The following is a 19614-nucleotide window of genomic DNA, read 5'->3' as shown; positions in this document are numbered from 1 at the left end:
GACAGTAGTAACTTGGAAAAGTTCACCATAATTTAAGGTGCATTTACTCCTGCTTTTTTGAAACAATGTCCCCGAAAAAGCAATTTTTATTTGCAACATTAGGAGAGGATTTTATTTTGAAATACCTTCAAAAACAGAGTAAACAGGCATGAATTATCCCTTTGAACATGAAACCCTTTGCTCCTCCTGCAAGATTAGCCATTATAGTACCAGTGGAATTAAAGCTGACATGCCAAGAGCATCTTTATTGAATTTATAGGGTTTGAAACAGAGCAGGCCTTAAGACCACAATACCAGTTTATTTCTGGAGAACAATACTTGGCACAAAGAAAACCCTGAGTTCTGAGCAGTGAGGAATAAAATACTAATGTCATGTATGGTTAAAGAACTGCAAGATAAAAGTTGGAAATTGGGGCTCTGATGTTTTGGAAAGATGTACCTAAACTGAAAATTAATTGAGAAAATGACAGATGATTGGGGGAGGGATAAATAGTGCCAATTCTAAAGTCAGGTTTCCAAGTAATAATATGTTTTTCCCCTTTAAGTAAGGGTGATATCTTATAAATTTATTTTCATTGACAAGGTGCTTTGTTTGAATATGTAGACAGAAATAATTATATTGTCAGTATAAAGGGCAGGGAAACCAATTTCTCTGTTCATTTCTGTTTTATATTTAAGACCATGGAGCCAAACATTACTTACCTAGCCATTTTCCATAAACTGCTCTCCATAAATGGTAGATCAGATCCTGGATCTACCATTTACAGTTTGTGACCCTGGGCAAGTTACTTAACCTCTCAGCTTCACTTCCCTATTTGTAAACTGAGGCTAACAAGAATACCTGGTTCACCGAGTATTAAATGAGTTAAAGCACTCGAGCAGTGTTTGACACAGCATGGGCACAACATATGTTAGCTATTATTATCACTTTCATTGTTCTTAAGCTATTATTCTGTTCAATTTACATGCCATTAAAATACATTGTGATGTTTCTCATTTGGTTAAATTTTGTATTTAAAATGTATTACTAATTAATAGCAGCAAAGAGTTACATAATGCTTTAGAGTTTTTAAATGCCTTTTACCTGCATTATTTCATATATTAATAATTAACTTAGCTTCATAATGTTTTTAAATTCCAGAACTTCTTCCATTAGCTTCTTCCAATACTCCTTCTATCCTAAGAATCACAAATTACCTACTTCTTTAATAGCAACTCAGTCTTCATTTTTATATTAATAGATACTTCATAAAGGAAAGCAGTGCAGCCAACAGTGAAGAGGCTGGCTAGACGTCTCCCAAGATGGTTCATGGGTACTAGGAATAAATCAGGGTCCAAGCCTGGCTCTTAGCCATGTAGGCAATAAAAACTGACTTCTTCAACAACAGAGGACAATTCTCTTTCCTAGTGGCAGATTCACATTAACCAAATTTGAAAGCCTGGAATATAAAGTCAGAATGCCATATTTATTTACAATGAGGTATATTACTCTTACGTAACCAGTACATTCTTTCCTTTAAGCAAATCTATGGGACAACAAATTATAATCAGAAGGCTTCTTGCTGAGTGTGGATCTCCAGCCAGCTGACTTAATCAAATGATGCAAAATGTTTAACTACGTCTGGTAGGCAGCCCAGTGTAGCCTTGCCATTGGGAGGAAAATGCTTTCAGTACTGCTAAACATCTGTCTCCCTTGGAAAATACTAATGGTTGCCTCTATTAGTCTCCTCCAAGCCTCCCTTAATCATACCAAGCTGATCAATTCCCTTTCTTAAGGATACTTCCTTTCTGTAAGTAGCAAATACTTTTCATCATGTCAGAATAAATCATGCCTCTCTCTGTCTCGAAGGTATCTTTGCAAATATGTACTTCAGATCAATAGTTCTCAGGGGAGTATTTTGTTTTTCAATTTCTTGAAGGATATCTTATTGTCATCATCATGACTAAGTTTCAAAATTTCCTTTATCAATTCTATAGTAAAATATGGAAATAAATTATTGAGAAATATATGAATATACATTAAATAGCCACCTTTGATGAAACTACCTAAAGTGGGAAAAAGAACTGTTTAACTGTTTTAATTTGTTTTTATGACTTTAAGTAAAACGTATTAAAGCTTTCTACTCAAAGTGTGGCCCATGTACTAGCAGGGTGGCTATCACCTGATGGCTTCTAAGAAATGTAGTATCTCCGGCCCCACCCCAGACCTATGAAATCGGAATCTAAAGTTTAATGAGATCCTCAGGTAATGGTATGTATGTGCAAGTTTGAGAAGTACTCCTTTAGAATAATAGGGTAGTTCTATGTCTGAATGGTTGTCATTTCCTTTAGTCAATACTGATCTTATAAAGTTAAATGGTGCACTGCCTAAAAAATGCGATATCTTCAGCCATTACTTTTAAAAGGGTGTGCTCTTACTAATAAAGGTGTTCAATATATTCTATGATCCATAAGCCATCAACTCATGGTGATATTAATTTATCTTCAATTTCTGCATTGAACTGTTTTTATGCTTGTGAACATAAAATATAAATTGTGGTTATAAGATGCCAAAATACCTAATTAGAAAGTGTGGAGTTTACTATCCATTTTTTATATTTTCTATAAAATAATACCCAGCTGATTTGGCTACAGAAATTAGCTAATTCTGACAGAATTATGCTCTTATTTTAGCTTTAGGAAGACAGTCATAATTGTTGATTTAAATCATGTATAGATGGAGAAGAAGAAAGCTTTTTTTGGTCTCCTAATCTTGACTTTCTTTTCCTTAGGGTGATGTTTTAACAATATGTTGGTGTTCCAGAATCTAGCCTGTCAAAAAATAAGCAAAATTTAGAGAAGATCCTAATCATATTCCAGATCAGCAGAGAAAAAAAAAAAATACATGTATCTTTAGGTGAATGTGCTTCTCCAAATCTACTTATAGGAGGATGCTCAGTAGAAGATTATTTATTGTCCTCTAGAATACAAATTATTGCGAAGAAACCTCAAGCCAAACAAGAACTAAAATTGTAAAAAGTACATCTTCCCATTAATTTTTTTCGCATAGCTATTATTCTGATCATCCCACGTTTAAATAACAGATATTTCACTTTGTTGATGTCAATTTTAATTTTGACTATTTATCACAATTACCTTGAAACTGTAGAAATTGTTCATCTATTCATATCTCCTCCCTGTAGCCAACTCTTAACTGCATTTCTAGTAAATGTTTCTGTTTATTTTATCGTGCTTAAAAGTAAGTGGTGATAAAGAATATTATAAAATCTTTAACAGGAGAAAAATTATGTCGCAGTATTTGTATAAGCCCCCTTAGTCTATTTTGAAGTTAGGTGTTTAGGTAAAGACTTATTGGAAGTATAAAATCAACACTCACTTTCTTATTGATATAGTAGGGGTCCAGGTCCTCCAGAGGCTCAGACACCATCCCTGGAGGAATGTCTCCATAAATAAATGGAAGGTTCTTCCCAGCTTCCAAGTCACTGTTTGGCTTTGGTTTGTTTTCATCATCATTGTCTTGTTCTTTTTTGGGCTTCTTGGCTTTTTCTTCTGCAGCACGTTTTTCGATAGCAGCAAGAGATTCTCTAGTAAAAAGGCGAAAGCTTTCGGGTCCCGGGGGTACCAGCAGTGCCTGTGCCATCTTTTCATCCTGCACATTTAATTGCGTTTAGCCTCTTGCATAAGAATTGCCTGCAATTAAAGAAAACAAAATGCACAAGGGTCAGGAAAGCAAGTGATAGACAGGGAATAAGAAAATCAACCAAAATGTCATTTAAGGCCGGCACGGTGGCTCACGCCTGTAATCCTAGCATTCTGGGAGGCTGAGGCGGGAGGATGGCTCGAGGTCAGGAGTTCGAGACCCGCTTGAGCAAGAGCGAGACCCTGTCTCTACTAAAAATAGAACGAAATGATCTAGACAGCTAAAAATATATATAGAAAAAAATTAGCCAGCCATGATGGCACAGGCCTGTGGTCTCAGCTACTCGGGAGGCTGAGGCAGAAGGATTGATTGAACCCAGGAGTCTGAGGTTGCTGTGAGCTAGGCTGACGCCATGACACTCTAATCCTGGCAACAGAGTGAGACTCTGTCTCAAAAAAAAAAAAAATGTCATTTAATGTTTTTTAGTGATTTAGTAAAGCTATAGACATTAAGTTGTGCTTTTAAGGCTACATTACAAATTTTAACTTGGAAACATCATCATTTAATGTAATTTTCAATAAGCCAACTTTATATATCTCTCAAAAGTCGGTTCTGATTATTAATTAGCTCTATTTAGCGATTCCACAGCATATAGTATATATATTTTAAAACATCATATTGTACATGATAAATATATACAATTTTGTCAATTAAAAAAACCTTTTTTTTAGACTAGTCAAGCAAAGTAGTGAGAAGAGGGGAAAGTAGTAGAACAAAGAGTTCAATCGGTGACTGTGATGAGGTAACTCACCACCTTGGGACCAGCCTAAAAAACTTTTAACAGTTTGTTCTGAGACCTTCTAGCCAAAGATATTATAGTATGCTATTGGTGAGAGTAATGCCAGTAATGTTTGTCAATAAAATTGCTTAAGGACTCATTATCCCTCCCTAACCTTCTCACAACTTTCTAACTCCCTAACTAAGGAAGTACTGGTGACAGTGATTATGATACATCCCTGATTCATAAAATCTCAGCATAGGAAAGGAAACTTTGCCTAACCTAACCACTGTTCTGGATGTCAACATCACTGACAACTGCTGCTCCAAAAAAGACCTAATCATCAGCAGCGACATGGAAGCCACTGCCTCTAGAAAAATCTATCCATCTCTGTATTTACTTTCTTTTATTAAGCCAAACTCTGTTTCCTTTTAGCTTTTCATCTTGGATCCTTCTGAGACACCTTCTGAAGCAATGGGGAATATGTTTACTTCCTCTTCCAGTCTGTTGCCCTTCAACTATTCCAAGACAATTTTAATATTCTTCCTGAATATTGCTGTAGTGGTTAAAAGCATGGACTGTGGCACTAGACTCCCTCTGTTCAAAACACTGGCTCTGCTACTCATGAGCTCTGTGGTCTTTGACAATGTAGCCCCTCATTGCTTCAGTCTTTATCCGAACAGTAATATTAGATCATTAAATATGAAATGTCTGATTTCGAATCAAAAGTTTAGTTTATTATATCTCAAACACGAAGCAGTACAATTAATCAAGGTATATGCCTAAACAGTTTTGCCATCTTAATGGTAGCTTGTTTATGCCAGCAGCAAAGAAGAGAGCAAGTGGCAATAAAATCGTGAAAAGCATTTTCCACAGCTTGTTGAGAATTTAATATTTTTCCTTGCAAGAAGTGGTCCAAAGCCTGGAAGAAGTGGTAGTCAGTTGGTGGAAGGTCTGATGAATATGGTAGATGACGGAGAGTTTCCAAATCCAGCCTCTGTAGTTTGAGCAGTGTTGTTTGTGTGACATGTAGTCAAGCGTTGTCTTGCAAGAGCATTGGCCTGTCTCTACTGACCAATCACGGCTGCTTAATTGCAAGCATCCTCATCATTTCATCCAATTGGTTACAGTAGACATCTGCAGTAATTGACTGACCAGGTTTCATGAAACTATAATGAGTAATACCAGCACTGGACCACCAAACAGACACCATTAGCTTTTTTTGATGAATATTCAGTTTTGGACTGTGTTTAGGTACTTCATCTTTTTTAAAAAAATTATTATTTTTTTAATTTCAGAATATAATGAGTACAAATGTTTTGATTACATGCATTGCTTTTGTACTGCTTGAGTCAGTTATAAGTGTGTCTGTCACCCAGATAGTGTATATTGTACCCTTTAGGTATGATTTCACTCATCTCCTACTCCTCTCTCCCACCTGCATGATATTTGTTGAGTTTTATTGCCATCTGTGCACATGAATGCTAATCGGTTAATTCCAATTGAATAGTGAGTATGTGTGGTGTTTGTTTTTCCATTCTTGTGATACTTCACTTAGGAGGATGATCTCTAGTTTCATCCAGATTGTTTCAAAAGGTACTAACTAGTTTTTTTTTAATGGCTGAGTAGTACTCCATGTTATACATATACCACATTTTATTAATATACTCATGAATTGATGGGCACTTGGGTTGATTCCACATCTTTGCAATTTTGACTTGTGCTGCAATAAACATTCTAATGCAAGTGACTTTTTAAATGACTTTTTTCCTTTGGGTAAATAGCCAGCGATGGGATTGGTAGATCAAATTGTAGGTCTACTTTTAGTTTTTTGAGGAATCTCCATACAATTTTCCATAGAGGTTGCACTAGTTTGCAGTCCTACCACACTGTAATTGTTCCTTTGTCTCTGCATCCATGCCAGCATCTATTGTTTTGGGACTTTTTGATAAAAGCCATTCTCACTGGGGGTAGGTGACATCTCACTGTGGTTTTGATTTGCATTTCCCTGATGATTAATGATGTTGAGCATTTTTTCGTATGTTTATTGGCCATTAGTCTATCTTCTTTTGAAAAGCTTCTGTTCATGTCTTTTGCCCACTTTTTAATGGGGTTGTTTGATTTTTTTCTTGCTGATTTGCTTGAGTTCTTTGTAGACTCATATTAGCCCTTTATCGGATGTCGACCCCTGCTGAAACAGCTGCCTTGCCAGCTTTTGCGGAGACTGAGGGCAAGCTCACCCAACCCAGTCACACCCAGCTACACTGCCCTGCCTGCTTCTGCTGTGGCAGTTCCAGGGCCCCACTCACAACCTGGGACATTCGAGTGCTTCTCCTAAGATACTAGAGCTGGTGACAGGATGCAAAAACAACATTGCAGCTTGTTCATTCTTCTAAGTGCCACCTACTGACTTGGAGGTCAATTTGCATACCCTCTACGGCATCTACTGACTCAATCCTACAGGGTGTGATTGAACCTCAGCCACAAGTACCACCTAGTGTCTCAGAGATTAAACTGGGTGTGCCATCACAACTCACACTGTTGAGAAGACCACAGGGCTGGGGAAAGAGAAAGGATTTCAAAGACCTCCATCCTTCCTCATCAAAGAGAGGCAGGAAATCTGCTCACTCACAGAGCTCACCACTCCTACAGCCTACAAACAATTAGCCACTGAGAAAACCACTACATCAAGGATATCTATAACCAAGGCATCTGTCCAGAACCTAGATCAGCATCAAAACACCCACAAGTAAAGCCAAAGGTTCTTATCCAACATATGCTACAAACACACCCATCCGAGTGACGTGAGGGAAAAAAGCCCTATCTAAACAAAAGAAAATCCAAAAATAAGATGTAACAGCTGCTCCAGATGTGAAGGAATCAGCAAAAGAACTTTGAAAGTATGAAGAATCAGAGCAAAAATTCACCCCAAAAAGGAAATACCAGCTTTCTAGCAATAGAAATCAACCAAAATCAGAATATTGAAATGACAGACGAATCCTTATTCAATAAATGGTGCTGGGAAAATTAGATAGCCACATGCATAAGACTGAAGCAGGATCTGCACCTCTCACCACTCACAAAAATTAATTCAGGATGGACAATAGACTTAAACCTAAGGCATGAAACCATAAGAATTCTAGAAGAAGAGGTTGGAAAAGTCTTATAGATATCAGCCTGGGCAAAGAATCTATGAAGAAGACCCCAAAGGCAATCACAGCAACAACAAAAATAAATAAATGAGACCTGATTAAATTAAAAAGCTTTTGCACAGCCAAGGAAACAATCAATAGAATGAATAGACAACCTACAGAATGGGAGAAAATATTTGCATGCTATGCATTTGATAATAACCAGAATCTATAAAGAACTCAAGCAAATCAGCAAGAAATAAATCAAACAACCCCATTAAAAAGTGGGCAAAAGACATGAACAGAAGCTTTTCAAAAGAAGATAGACTAATGGCCAATAAACATACGAAAAAATGCTCAACATCATTAATCATCAGGGAAATGCAAATCAAAACCACAGTGAGATGTCACCTACCCCCAGTGAGAATGGCTTTTATCAAAAAGTCCCAAAACAACAAATGTTGGTGTGGATGCATAGAGAAGGAACACTTATACGCGCTGGTGGGACTGCAAACTAATACATCCTCTATGGAAAGTAGTATGAAGTTACCTCAAAGAACTAAAAGACCTAACATTTGATCCAGCAATCCCACTACTGGCTATTTACCCAAAGCAAAAAAAGACATTATATAAAAATACTTGCACTCAAATGTTTATAGCAGCACAACTGACAATGGTAAAAATGTGGAAACAACCTAAGTGCTCATCAATAATACGTGAGTGGATTAATAAAATGTGATATATGTATACCATGAAGTTTCAGTCAGCCATCAAAAAATGGTGAACAAATACCTTTTATAACAACATGAATGGAACTAGAGACCATCCTCCTAAACGAAGTATCACAAGAATGGAAAACCAACACCACATGTACTCACTATTAAAGTGGAACTAAATGATCAACACTCTTGTGTATATATGGTAGTAAAATTCAATGGAAATCAAGCAGTTTGGAGGGGGGAGTAGGGGATGGGTAAATGCATACCTAACAGGTACAAGGCACAGTATCTGGGTGATGGACACACTTATAACTTTGATTCAAACTGTACAAAAGTAATTCATGTAACCAAAACGTTTGTAATGCCATAATATTGTGAAATAAAAAAAAAGAATTCCAAATATGGATTATAAGTATGCTCAATGAAATACAAGAGAAATACAACACAAAGAAACCAAAAAGAATTTAAGAAATGAATGAAAAATTCACTAAAGAAATCAAATTATTAAAAAAAAATCAAATAGAACTTCTGGAAATGAAAAATTCATTCAAGGAAATATAAAAAACAGTGGAAAGTCTTAAGAATAGAATACACCACCAGAAGAATCTCAAAGCTTGTAGACAATACCTTTGAATTAAACGAATCAGTCAAAGATAAAGGACAGAGAAATAAGAGGAAGGAAAAAACCCTACAAGAAATATGGGATTATGTAAAGAGGCCAAATATAAGAATTATAGGCATCCCTGAGGGTGAAGAAGAAAACATGCAAGGGTTGGAAAATCTCTTTGAGGGAATAATTGAGGATAACTTTCCTGATCTTGCTAGAAATTTAGATAACCTGGTACGAGAAGGTCAACGAGATTCATCGTAGAGAGGTAATCACCACAACACAGAGTCATCAGACTAGCCAAAGTTAACATGAAGGAGGAACTCCTGTGAGCTGCAAGGTGAAAACATCAGGTAACTTGCAAATGAAAACCCATCAGACTAACTGCAGACTTCTCAACTGAGACCTTACAAGCCAAAAGGGATTGGGGCCCCATCTTCAGTCTTCTTAAACAGAATAATAGCACGCCTAGAATTTTATATCCTGAAAAACTAAGTTTCTTGTATGAGGGAAAAGTAAAGACTTTTTCAGACAGGCAAACACTGAAGGAATTTGTCAAGACCACACGTGCCCTGCAGGAAATACTCAGATCTGCATTATATATCAATCAGCAAATAGAAACCCACGAATGTAAAAATCACCCAAAAGGTAAAGTTCCAAGCCCATATAAAGTAACAACTCAAGACGAAAAACAAAGCAATAAGGTTCTACCCAACAGGATGAACAGAAATGCATCCTACTTATCAATTCTTTCAATAAATGTGAAGTGTTTGAATTCCCACTCACAAGACAGGCTGGCTGAATGGATAAAAAAATACAAGCCAAGTATCTGCTGTCTCCAGGAAACCCATTTCACGCACAAGGACTCATTCAGACTCAAGGTGAAGGGATGGGAAAACATATTCCATGCAAATAGAAATCAAAAGAAAGCAGGTGTAGCCATTCTCATATCAGATAACATAGATTTTAAATCAAAAATAGTAAAGAAAGACAAAGATGGTCATTATATAATGGTAAAGGGAACAATTCATCAGGAAGACATAACAATCCTAAATATTTATGCACCCAACACAGGTACACCCAGATTCATAAAGCAAACCCTACTAGATCTAAACACAGTGAAAAGCAGCAACATTGTAATTACTGGGGACTTCAACACCCCACTGATAGAACTGGACAGATCCTCCAAGCAGAAAATAAATCAGCACTTTATCTTTATCAATCCAACAACCATTGTGCCAAACACTTGCGATTGTCAAAAAGAACCCATTTTTCATCTCATGCAACAATACACTATAGAAATAGTTCACCTTTATGTTGTGACAGCAAAGAAAGGCAAGCTTCGAAAGGATTTCTCTTCTGATGCTAGTTTAATTCATGTGGAACCCATCTATCCAGCTTTTTTACCTTGCCCATTTGTTTCAAATGGTCCAATATTGTTGGAATAGCAATGTCAAACCTTACTGCTAATTCACACGCAGGTTGAGATGGATTTGCTTCCACTACAGCTTTCAGCTCATCATTATCCACCTTGGTCTCTGGTCACCCACACGGCTCATTTTCAAGATTAAAATCACCATAATGGAACTTCTCAAATAATTGATGTACTGTGCTTTCATTAGTCACGTTCTTTCCAAACACTTTGCTGATATTTCGAGCTATCTGCGCTCCTTTGGTGCAATGACAGAACTCATATTTGAAAATAATACGAATTTTTGACTTAGCCATAGTTTCACAAAAATTGCTCTAAAAAATTTGAAAAGATAATGTCAAGCTAAACCATGCATTTGAAATAATGAGGATGTACCTTCACAATAAAAATAAAACAGTAAGTGTCAGAGTGAAATGTCAGAGATACCAATTGTCAAACTTAGTACTTAAGGAAATTGGACATTTCATACTTAATAACCTAATAGTAGGAGAACCAACCTCCTGGGTTATTGTAAGGAATAAATTAATTAATTATGTTAACTATATAGAACAGTTTCTAGAATTAGTAAGTACTATATTATTAGTAAGTACTATATTATACTATCATAATCAAAGTATCTTTAGTTCCTCTAGCCATTTTCCCTCTGTTGTGGTTTCAAGCATCCTCACAACTCAAACCACTCTTATTTAACCAAGCTCTTGATCTGCTGGAACCAAAATGGACCACAAACTTCTGGAGTAAACCAAGAAGTTCAGAGTACAGGGGCACATTTGCACATGCCTATCACCTGGCTGGGAAAGGGATGAAGGCAGCCAGGTGGAAGAGCCTTGCTCAATTTCCTAGGGAAGGGAACAAAATTCTGTCTGCAGGAAATATGATAGAATTGTCAAAAATACAGGACATCAATATATACATTTTGAAATCTAAGTAACAGTTATTTTATTTTGCATTATACCAAAAATCACATTTAAAAAATCAAGATAGAGAAGAGAAACGACAACAACAAATTAAGATGAGCACATCAGTCATCTTGTAGAAGAATCTACAACTGTGGTATGGAAGTAATCATCAAAGTCATCTGTGACATTTTCCCCATCCCCAACACCTCCCTCCACCCCCACATTTATTCTAGTTTCCATAGTAGTTTATCCCTAAATGACCTTCTAATTCTTGGCAGTTCACTGCATGGATATACTTCAGCTTACAGACAATGAGAGGCTGTGTATCTTTTAGCAACATAAGAAAAACAACGGAGGATACTATGTGTTTTTTTAGGTTATATCTGAGTTACTAGTTTCCTGACAAGAAGTGTTTTTAGTAATACTAGGTGGGTCTTTTCTTTGAATTAGTATTTATGATATGACATTGTCATTATATTTGTTGCTACTATGAAGGTAAATTCCAAATAAGTTATAAAATAAACTATCAGGCCTGTCTAAAAGTTATACCATTTTGCCTACTAATTCTGAAAAAGAACCTCTGTTTTATAGTAGGATGTTTTTTTCCTCCATCAAGTGGTACATGAATCAGAAGATTTGAGAACAATTCTGTTTTATTCAAAAATCCATTAGTCATTTATTTTGTGTCTTCTAATTTAAAGCAGGCAGCACACATAAAACTAATGTTTTCAGCCATCGTATGTCAAATTTTGACAGCCACATAGTCAGTCCAACTCTAGGCTGTGTGGACTAATCACAGCTTTCATACTTTTGAGTGCAGAAAGAGTTTGAGCATTTTCTGCAAGGCGTACATACCCAGAGATGCATAATCTACCTGTCTTGCATCACTTGTCACGAATTGAATGGCTATGCTTCTTCCAAGTGCTAGATGAAAATGAAACGGCATGACAAACACGTCTTAAGGAAATCCTATGAAACATGGTTAGGGAAGAAAAAAATGTTGTTTTGTATTTGAGCATTTTGTTGAACTGATTTTGGTTTCTTTATTATTAATAACAATGAAATGAAAAACACACTGCAGTTGGAATGGGGAACCTGGGTTAACATTGAGTCTGCCACTAACAGTATGCCTCAACCTCAGTGTCATCAAAGCATCTCATCATAGAGGTGGCAACACTTCACCATAGAGAAATAGCTGATTATATTTACATTTGACTTAATTGGAGTCTCTTGGTTCCTGTTTTCAAAATAAAAATAGATTTAAAATATCTAACTTGGAAATATCTCAATAACCTTCACAGATTACTCTGATTTCTCTGAGATGACATGAAGCAAGCTGCCATCACAAAATCATGAAAATTCACTTACAAAGAAATTATCCTTTACCTTGTTTACACAGCAAGGACTAGAATAAAGAATTTGAATCTTGGTCAAAATGAAGTAAAAAAAATCTTTTTGAAATTTTCATACTGTTGTCTCTAAATTCTAAGACAGGATAGTTCCAGACTCTCAGCTTCTTCTCTACAAGAGGAATTAGGGTTTGTCCACTATTTGGATAGGCTGAGACATTAAAGAATTTAGTGAGTAGAGTTTCTTGTGGCTTCACCTGCAGTTTTGCTGTTTAGAAACCTCTCATAGTTATTTGGCAGTTCTCTTTTAATTATTTTTCTTTTCTTTCTTGTTTTTTGTGAGCATATTATGTAGAGCTCTTACATAACTTTATATTCATATTAGAGCAGACTTTAATAATTAATTCTTACTGATGCCTCAGTATGAAATATGTATATATTATTAATGAATATATGTGCATTATGATTTATTAAAATAAATACAATTTAACATACCAAATTTTCTCCAGAACTATCTTTGCAAGGAACAAAAAAGAAGAAAAAAATCTGGGGAGATGATCTCTTTGATTAAAAACCAAAGAGCCTGTGTGTGAATGTGTGAGTAAAGCAAATACATCCCTCTGTTAATCAATAAAATGATTGTGGTTCAATATATTCTAGTTGAGGAATGAACCACAGAATTTCAAATCAGAAGAGATCTTGAGATCATTTATTCAGGAAATATTTATTGAGAGACTTTTATGTATCAACACTCTGCTTGGTCCAGGCACCCATGGTCCCGTCTCTCAAAAAGTTGACAGTCCAATGTAATAGACAGATGTTTATATAATAATTATAATACAATTATATAAAGCTGAATATCATCTGAGGTTCATAATAGGGATAAATTTTTTCTTCCCAGGGAAGGGAGGGATGGGTATGCTTTAGGGAAGTTTCCCTGAGGAAGTGATATTGGAGTAGATTTTTGTAGATTAGTTGGAATTTGACAGGGAATTGGTGGTTATGGTAGTTGGGAAAGGGTTAGTAGGAAGACATTTCAATACAGACACACTAAGCAGTCATGGGGACAGCATGTGTGTGGACACAGAGATAAGAAAGAGCATGGAGAGTTTGGGAGGGACTGTAAGCAATTCATTATGGGTGGACAACAGCCTGCACAAAAGGAAGTATCAATAGTATGACATAAAACCGCAAAGTTAGGCAGGGTAGATCACCAAGGGTTCTATACATACAACACTAAGGTAAGCCATGGATGAGGAGTAACATGATTAACTTAAAGATTAGAAAGATGGGGGTAGTATGAAGGGTGGACAGGCAGAGAGTGACCTTAGAGAAGTAGTTTTCAAATATCTTGGTTTCAGGATTCCTTTACAGATTTAAAATTACTGATGAACCCAAAGAACTTTTGTCTATGGGGTGCTTATCTAGCCATATTTACCACAGTAAAAATTAAAATTAAAAATGTAAACTTTTCATTAACAAACTTAGTAATAAGCACTTGCATGTATATAAATAACAGATTGTTAATGAAAATAACTGTATTATTCCAAAAGGCAAGAATTTAGCAAGAAGAATAAATTTGTTTTACATTTAGGCAAATCTCTTTACTATCTGGCTTAACAGAATATAGATAGATTCTAATACCTGCTTCTGTGTTCAGTCTGATGTAATGTGTTGTTTAGATTGCACTATATGAAAAAAATTCTCACACATATATGCTACTGGAAAAGGGAGTATTTTAATTGCCTTTCCAGGTAATTACGAATATTCTTTGATCAAATCAAAACTCTACAAATGGTAGTTTATTAAATTAGTATCATTGTGAAATCTGAAAACATATCAATGAACTTTTGATCTATCTTATCCTTTGAATAGATCTTTTAACTACTCATGCATGATTTTTTTCATCTTGCATGATTTGGAAAATATCAGCACATGGTTTTGTGGATCTTCTAAATTTTGAAAAATTTCATCATATTATATCCAAAAGTCACATTTGTTACTATCACCACTGATGTCATGAGAAAAGTTGTCAACTATTTCCCAATAGTTGTCAAGCTCCCAGTGGCAGGTAAAAGTTTCCCAAAATTCCAATTTCCACTTGAAAGCTCCAATTTTAACACTGACAACAAATGCTGTCATTTGCTTTTCCTGAAGTGACAGGCTTTCCCTTTGTTCATTTTTGAGAAAATATGTGCCACATACCCAAGCCTGAATAACCATGGTTTGTCAGTTATTCTTTCAAGTGAAAATGGTGTTCCATGAAAAAAAAAATAAAAGTGGCTTATTCAACTCCTGACTCAAATAATCATACAAGTGCTTTTCCTAGAGACAACCAGGGTACTTCCAGATGCAGCAGAAATACTTTATGCATTTCTTCCATTTAATCATACAGAATATTAAAATATGCATTCTTTAGGGTTGAGATTGAGCACAATTAATATTTACTGCTTCATTAGAGATTTCTTATGTGAACTGGCATTGTTTTTTTTACTGAGAGTATGTAGCAGGAAAAAAAACAAGAACTGCTCCTACAGTTTGATGCTACTACCTTGATTCCTGCTAAAGCATTAGCAGATTGAATCTAATGACTTTGCACTATAAGTGCAAACGCCAAAACAGTGAAAAAGGTAAATGGCATTTTGGTATTTTGGTACAAAAATAGTTTAGACCTCACAGCTCCACCCCCACAAAAGAGGTCCCAGGGATCCCCAGTTGTCTAAAACACTTTGAGAACAGCTACCCTAGACGAAAGCAGAGGGATACCATTCAGTAGTCTAAAGCAGCAGAGAAGAGGATCTGACTATAGCTCTAGTACTAAACGGCACAGACTTGACAATCAGAACTGGATTCAAGCCTTGGCTCTGTTACATTCTAGAAGGTTTTTTTGGTTTGTTTTTGCTCTTTATAATCTTCAAGATCCCTAGCTGTATCATGGAGACAATCATAGCAATGATAGCACATACTTCATAGAGTTAATGTAACATTTAAATGAGAAAATGCACCTAAAGTGTGAGCACAGTGTGTACAAGATAGTAAGCCATCAAAAAGTTAGGGAGAAAAATCCTTCAGAAAGTGCATTCAATGCATAATTATAGGAAAGAGATAAAAATGAGATTTTTGTGACTGACCTAATGTGAGGAGTGAATAAGAGTTAGGGGGTTAAACTCCCAGGTTTCTGGCTTAAGCTGTAAGTTGACATTAACCCAATAGAGAAGTGGGGGTTTGTAAGACACAATAATGCATTGTGTTTGTGACCTGTTTAGTTTGAGATGCCCGTGGGACATCTGGGTACGTAGTTAAAATATAGGTCTGAGACTCAGGAAAGCGTCTGGGCTGAGGAAATGTTGATTAAAGAGTCACTGGCTGAAGCTGAAGCTAAGAATATGCATGACGTGACCTAGGGAAAAAAAGTGGAGAGATGAAGAGGAGGGACTCCCATGAGTACCAATTTTTAGGCAGACGGAACATAGAGGATACTAGAAAATGAAGTTGTCAATGATTACCTAGAAGCCAAAAAGAAATTTCCCAGATGCCAATTAAAAGGCATATATTGGATTTAACAATTAGTCCAACTCTCTATGACTTTAACATAAATGAAGAACAGGCCCAAAGAAGCTAAGTAATCTCTAAAATGTTTACTGACAAACACAAATTGTAATTTTTTTCTATTATAGTTGACATATTTGTCTCTTTAAAGATCTAAGCTGTATATAACTACAGAAAAATGATTTGTATAGCTCAATTCAGTTTTGTAAGCTCCTGTATCAGTGTGCTATGATACTAACATAAGCTTATGAAAGTTTGTGATACAAACCAATATAATGAGTACAAAATTAAGATTTATTAATCAATCAGAATCTAGAAAAATAGCATAGTAAACATCTGGGATATGCTGTGGCATTACCAAGGCAAAATATTTTTTGCCATTAGTCATATGGCCCATGTGTTCTAATCTTGCCTAATTTTCCAGAACAGCAGCCAGTTTAGTGAATTGTATTGGTCTATAACCTGTTAGTATCAGTTGTGTCTCTCTTTCTCTCTCCGTGGGGATTTTTATGACTATGTTGCAGACAAAATCGATTAGTTCTGGTCTGTTTCCATGGTAACAAAATTATGTCAGAAGGCTGTAAATTTGCCGTCTTCGTGGATGGAAAGTTGCTCTATGTCATACAACTCGAGATATCAGAAAAAAAAAAAAAGTCCACAATGTATTTTCATGTCCTTGATGAGAAAGGTGTAAGTTGTTGGGAAAGACTGAGTCCATTACTGAGGAAAGGATGCTGTTTTCTTGGTATCAATAAGAGTCAATTATAGGAGAAGAATAATCTAAAAGCCAAGATCTACCAATTAACTACCACCCTGTTGAAGAAAATTATTTATTTTTTCCAGTGTAATTTTCATTTTGGGCTAAGCATTATCCAGTATTTACCATATATTCTCAGGTTGTACATGTGACCAACAGCATAATATTTTATCAAAGGTGAAGACAGAGAATTCGGCACATTATAATGATAATACTGGAAACACTCCAAGGCCAAATTAAATACTATTTTTTATATTTCAAAAGAGTTTTGAAATAATACTTGGTTGATGTGGCTTCCTAACCAGATGGCTATGAAGATTCAATAATAGGTAAAATTCTGTTGAATAAGTACTATGTATCAAACACGCCTATGTATTTATGCAAATTACTCAGTTAATCTCTATTATAATCTTATGAGGTTGGTACTATTATTATTCCCATTTTACAGATCAAGAAACTTAGGTGCAGGTAGGTTAGATAACTCATCCAAGTTACAAAAGTAATATGCCAAGGAGCCAGGATTTAAACCTGGACAGTTCAGAAAAAAAGCCTGGATCTCTAAGCCTACAAAATAAGAAGATTCTTAGTTCATACTCGCTGAAAAGGTATTAGGATAAGTCAGCTACCTTACTGAGAGTTTACTATGTGTAGAGCCCTGTGTCAAGAAAGGAGTGGTGTAAGAAATATAGCAATATAGTCCTTGTCTTTATTTTAATGTTGAAGAGAAAGCAAAGGGAAATGAATTAATAAACACAAAATCCACATCTAATAGATATGTGTTCACATGTATGTTAGCCACTTTCAGGTTATTTAAAGGTAAATTAAAACTCTAGGCTAGTTTCTTCTATGTCATGTACCTCTTGCTCTCAGCCTATTGTCAAGGAATTCAGCATTACTGCTAGTCAAATAAACCTAATGAGAAAGTAACTCTACAGCAAGGATATTATTCTGTTATGGCCAAATACGAACGAAATCTAGACTTTCTTTACTAGTGTTCCCTTCTTATTAGCTAAACACATGATTGCCAACACATGGATATTATTTATTAATTTGCTACCTGTTTAACAAGAGATAAACTGCCTGTCTCCACCTGGATTCAATGTCATGACTGTGAAAAAAAATAGCTTAGTAAAAAAATCACGAGCTCATCTCTGTCTTCAAAACAGTTACCTTGGAAATAATAATTATTTTTTAGGGGTTGATGCTCTCTGTCACTTTGTCCTTATCAAATAGGTATAAGCTTCAAGAGACAACTGCTAAAAACAAAAATTAAGCCGACATTTTAATAGACAAATCAGCATCATCAGTTTTATTGACTCTTGAATATTTCTACTATATGCTTGCAAACTGAAGTACATTGTGTCTCTGACACCCCAATATCCATTCCATTTCAGACGCCTCTTTGAAGCCCCTTGCTAATCATTGATTAGCATATGATTCTGGCCAATGAAAGGTGAGGGGAATTCTGGGAAGTGGGTGTCTGTAAAAGGCTTCTTCACTCCTAAGAGACCAAGGAGGAGACAGTAGTCTCTGTCCTCTGGCCCTTTTTGCATTGGGATATGATACATGGCACTACATCAGCCAATTTAAAGCCAGAAGGGATGCCAATCTCAGGGCAAAGCTGACACAGTGAGGGTGGCAGATCACAGACACACATTTACCCCTGGGCTCCTGATGGATCGCTCAGCTCTTGGACCCAAACAACCTCTGCACTGCTTGTTCTGTTCAATAAATATCCTTCTTGACTAAGACAATTTTAGACAGTTTGGTACAGCAAATAAATAAGTACTCTTTGGTCAGTTCAAAAACTTGGCCAGTCCAGAAGCCAGCTTATGACCAAATACTTTACCCCATACAATGAGGCGAGCTACAGATCCAATTACCAAATAAATATAATAAAATTCAAAGTAAATACAGTCCTGGGTAATTTACTAAATACACAGGATGACTGTCTCTCTTCAAAGAAAAAGAGATAAAAAGCTAGGTTAATCTCTCTTTCTTACATCAATAGCCTTTGGAATCATTCCATTCCCTGAGGTCATCTCTGCCACATCTCCATCCATGTGTTTGCTTCTTTGGAGGAAAAAACTGGCCAGGAGGGAGGAAATCACTCTTCTGCCTTCTTTTTGTCCTGCTACAGCTGTCCTTGTTAGCTAACAAAGATTTTAGTTTACTTTCCACAAGCACAAATTTATACCCAGAAGTAGTTTAGGTACCTTAGATAGTCACAGCACCTTCTTCCGGAAAAGCTCTAGGCCACTTCTGGGAATTACCTCACTTGGTCTTACAACAGCCCTGGAAGAGATTTTGTGTTTTTTCCCCAGTGAGCCACTCTGCTGTGAATCCTTGACAGATACCTCATCTCTGAAAAACTCAGATGGGGCGTGGCTTCAGCTTTCTTGCTCCATGATCTGCGTAAAAAGAGAACACAGGTAAAGTTAACCCGGCATCTTTGGCATTTGGAATGAAGTGGGTGCTCTGGCGGTGGGTCTGTGTTTTAGTACTTTGTTTATTTATGGCCCTAGATCAAGAGAGAAGGATATTTGATCCTTGTAAAAAGCATGCCCTTCAGGAAGCTGAGGCAGGGGGATCACTTGAGCCCAGGAGTCTGAAGTTGCAGTGAGCTATGACCACTACACTCTAGCACGGGCAACAGAGCAAGACCCTGTCTCTAAAAAACAAAACAAAACAAAACAAAATCATAGGACCAAGAACCACTGCCAGGATCCCAGAGTGGGATGGGGGCTCTCCTT

At 36.2% G+C, this 19614-nt stretch overlaps 1 protein-coding gene across 9 annotated transcripts in view; it reads right to left on the bottom strand.

Moving 5' to 3' along the window:
* LOC138385641 (sodium channel protein type 3 subunit alpha) overlaps positions 1–3640 on the bottom strand; it is a 77535-nt gene extending 73895 nt beyond the window's left edge. For all 9 annotated transcript variants that reach the window (XM_069471935.1, XM_069471950.1, XM_069471958.1 and 6 more), the window contains exon 1: positions 3377–3640. In XM_069471935.1, the coding sequence (XP_069328036.1) occupies positions 3377–3640 (264 nt within the window). The remainder of the gene's footprint in view (positions 1–3376) is intronic.
* Positions 3641–19614: the final 15974 nt, after the last annotated feature.

Source organism: Eulemur rufifrons, chromosome 1 (genome assembly GCF_041146395.1).
Source record: "Eulemur rufifrons isolate Redbay chromosome 1, OSU_ERuf_1, whole genome shotgun sequence".
NCBI lineage: Eukaryota > Metazoa > Chordata > Mammalia > Primates > Lemuridae > Eulemur > Eulemur rufifrons.
Note: the sequence above shows the minus strand (reverse complement) of the source record. Positions and strands in the feature narration are given on the sequence as shown.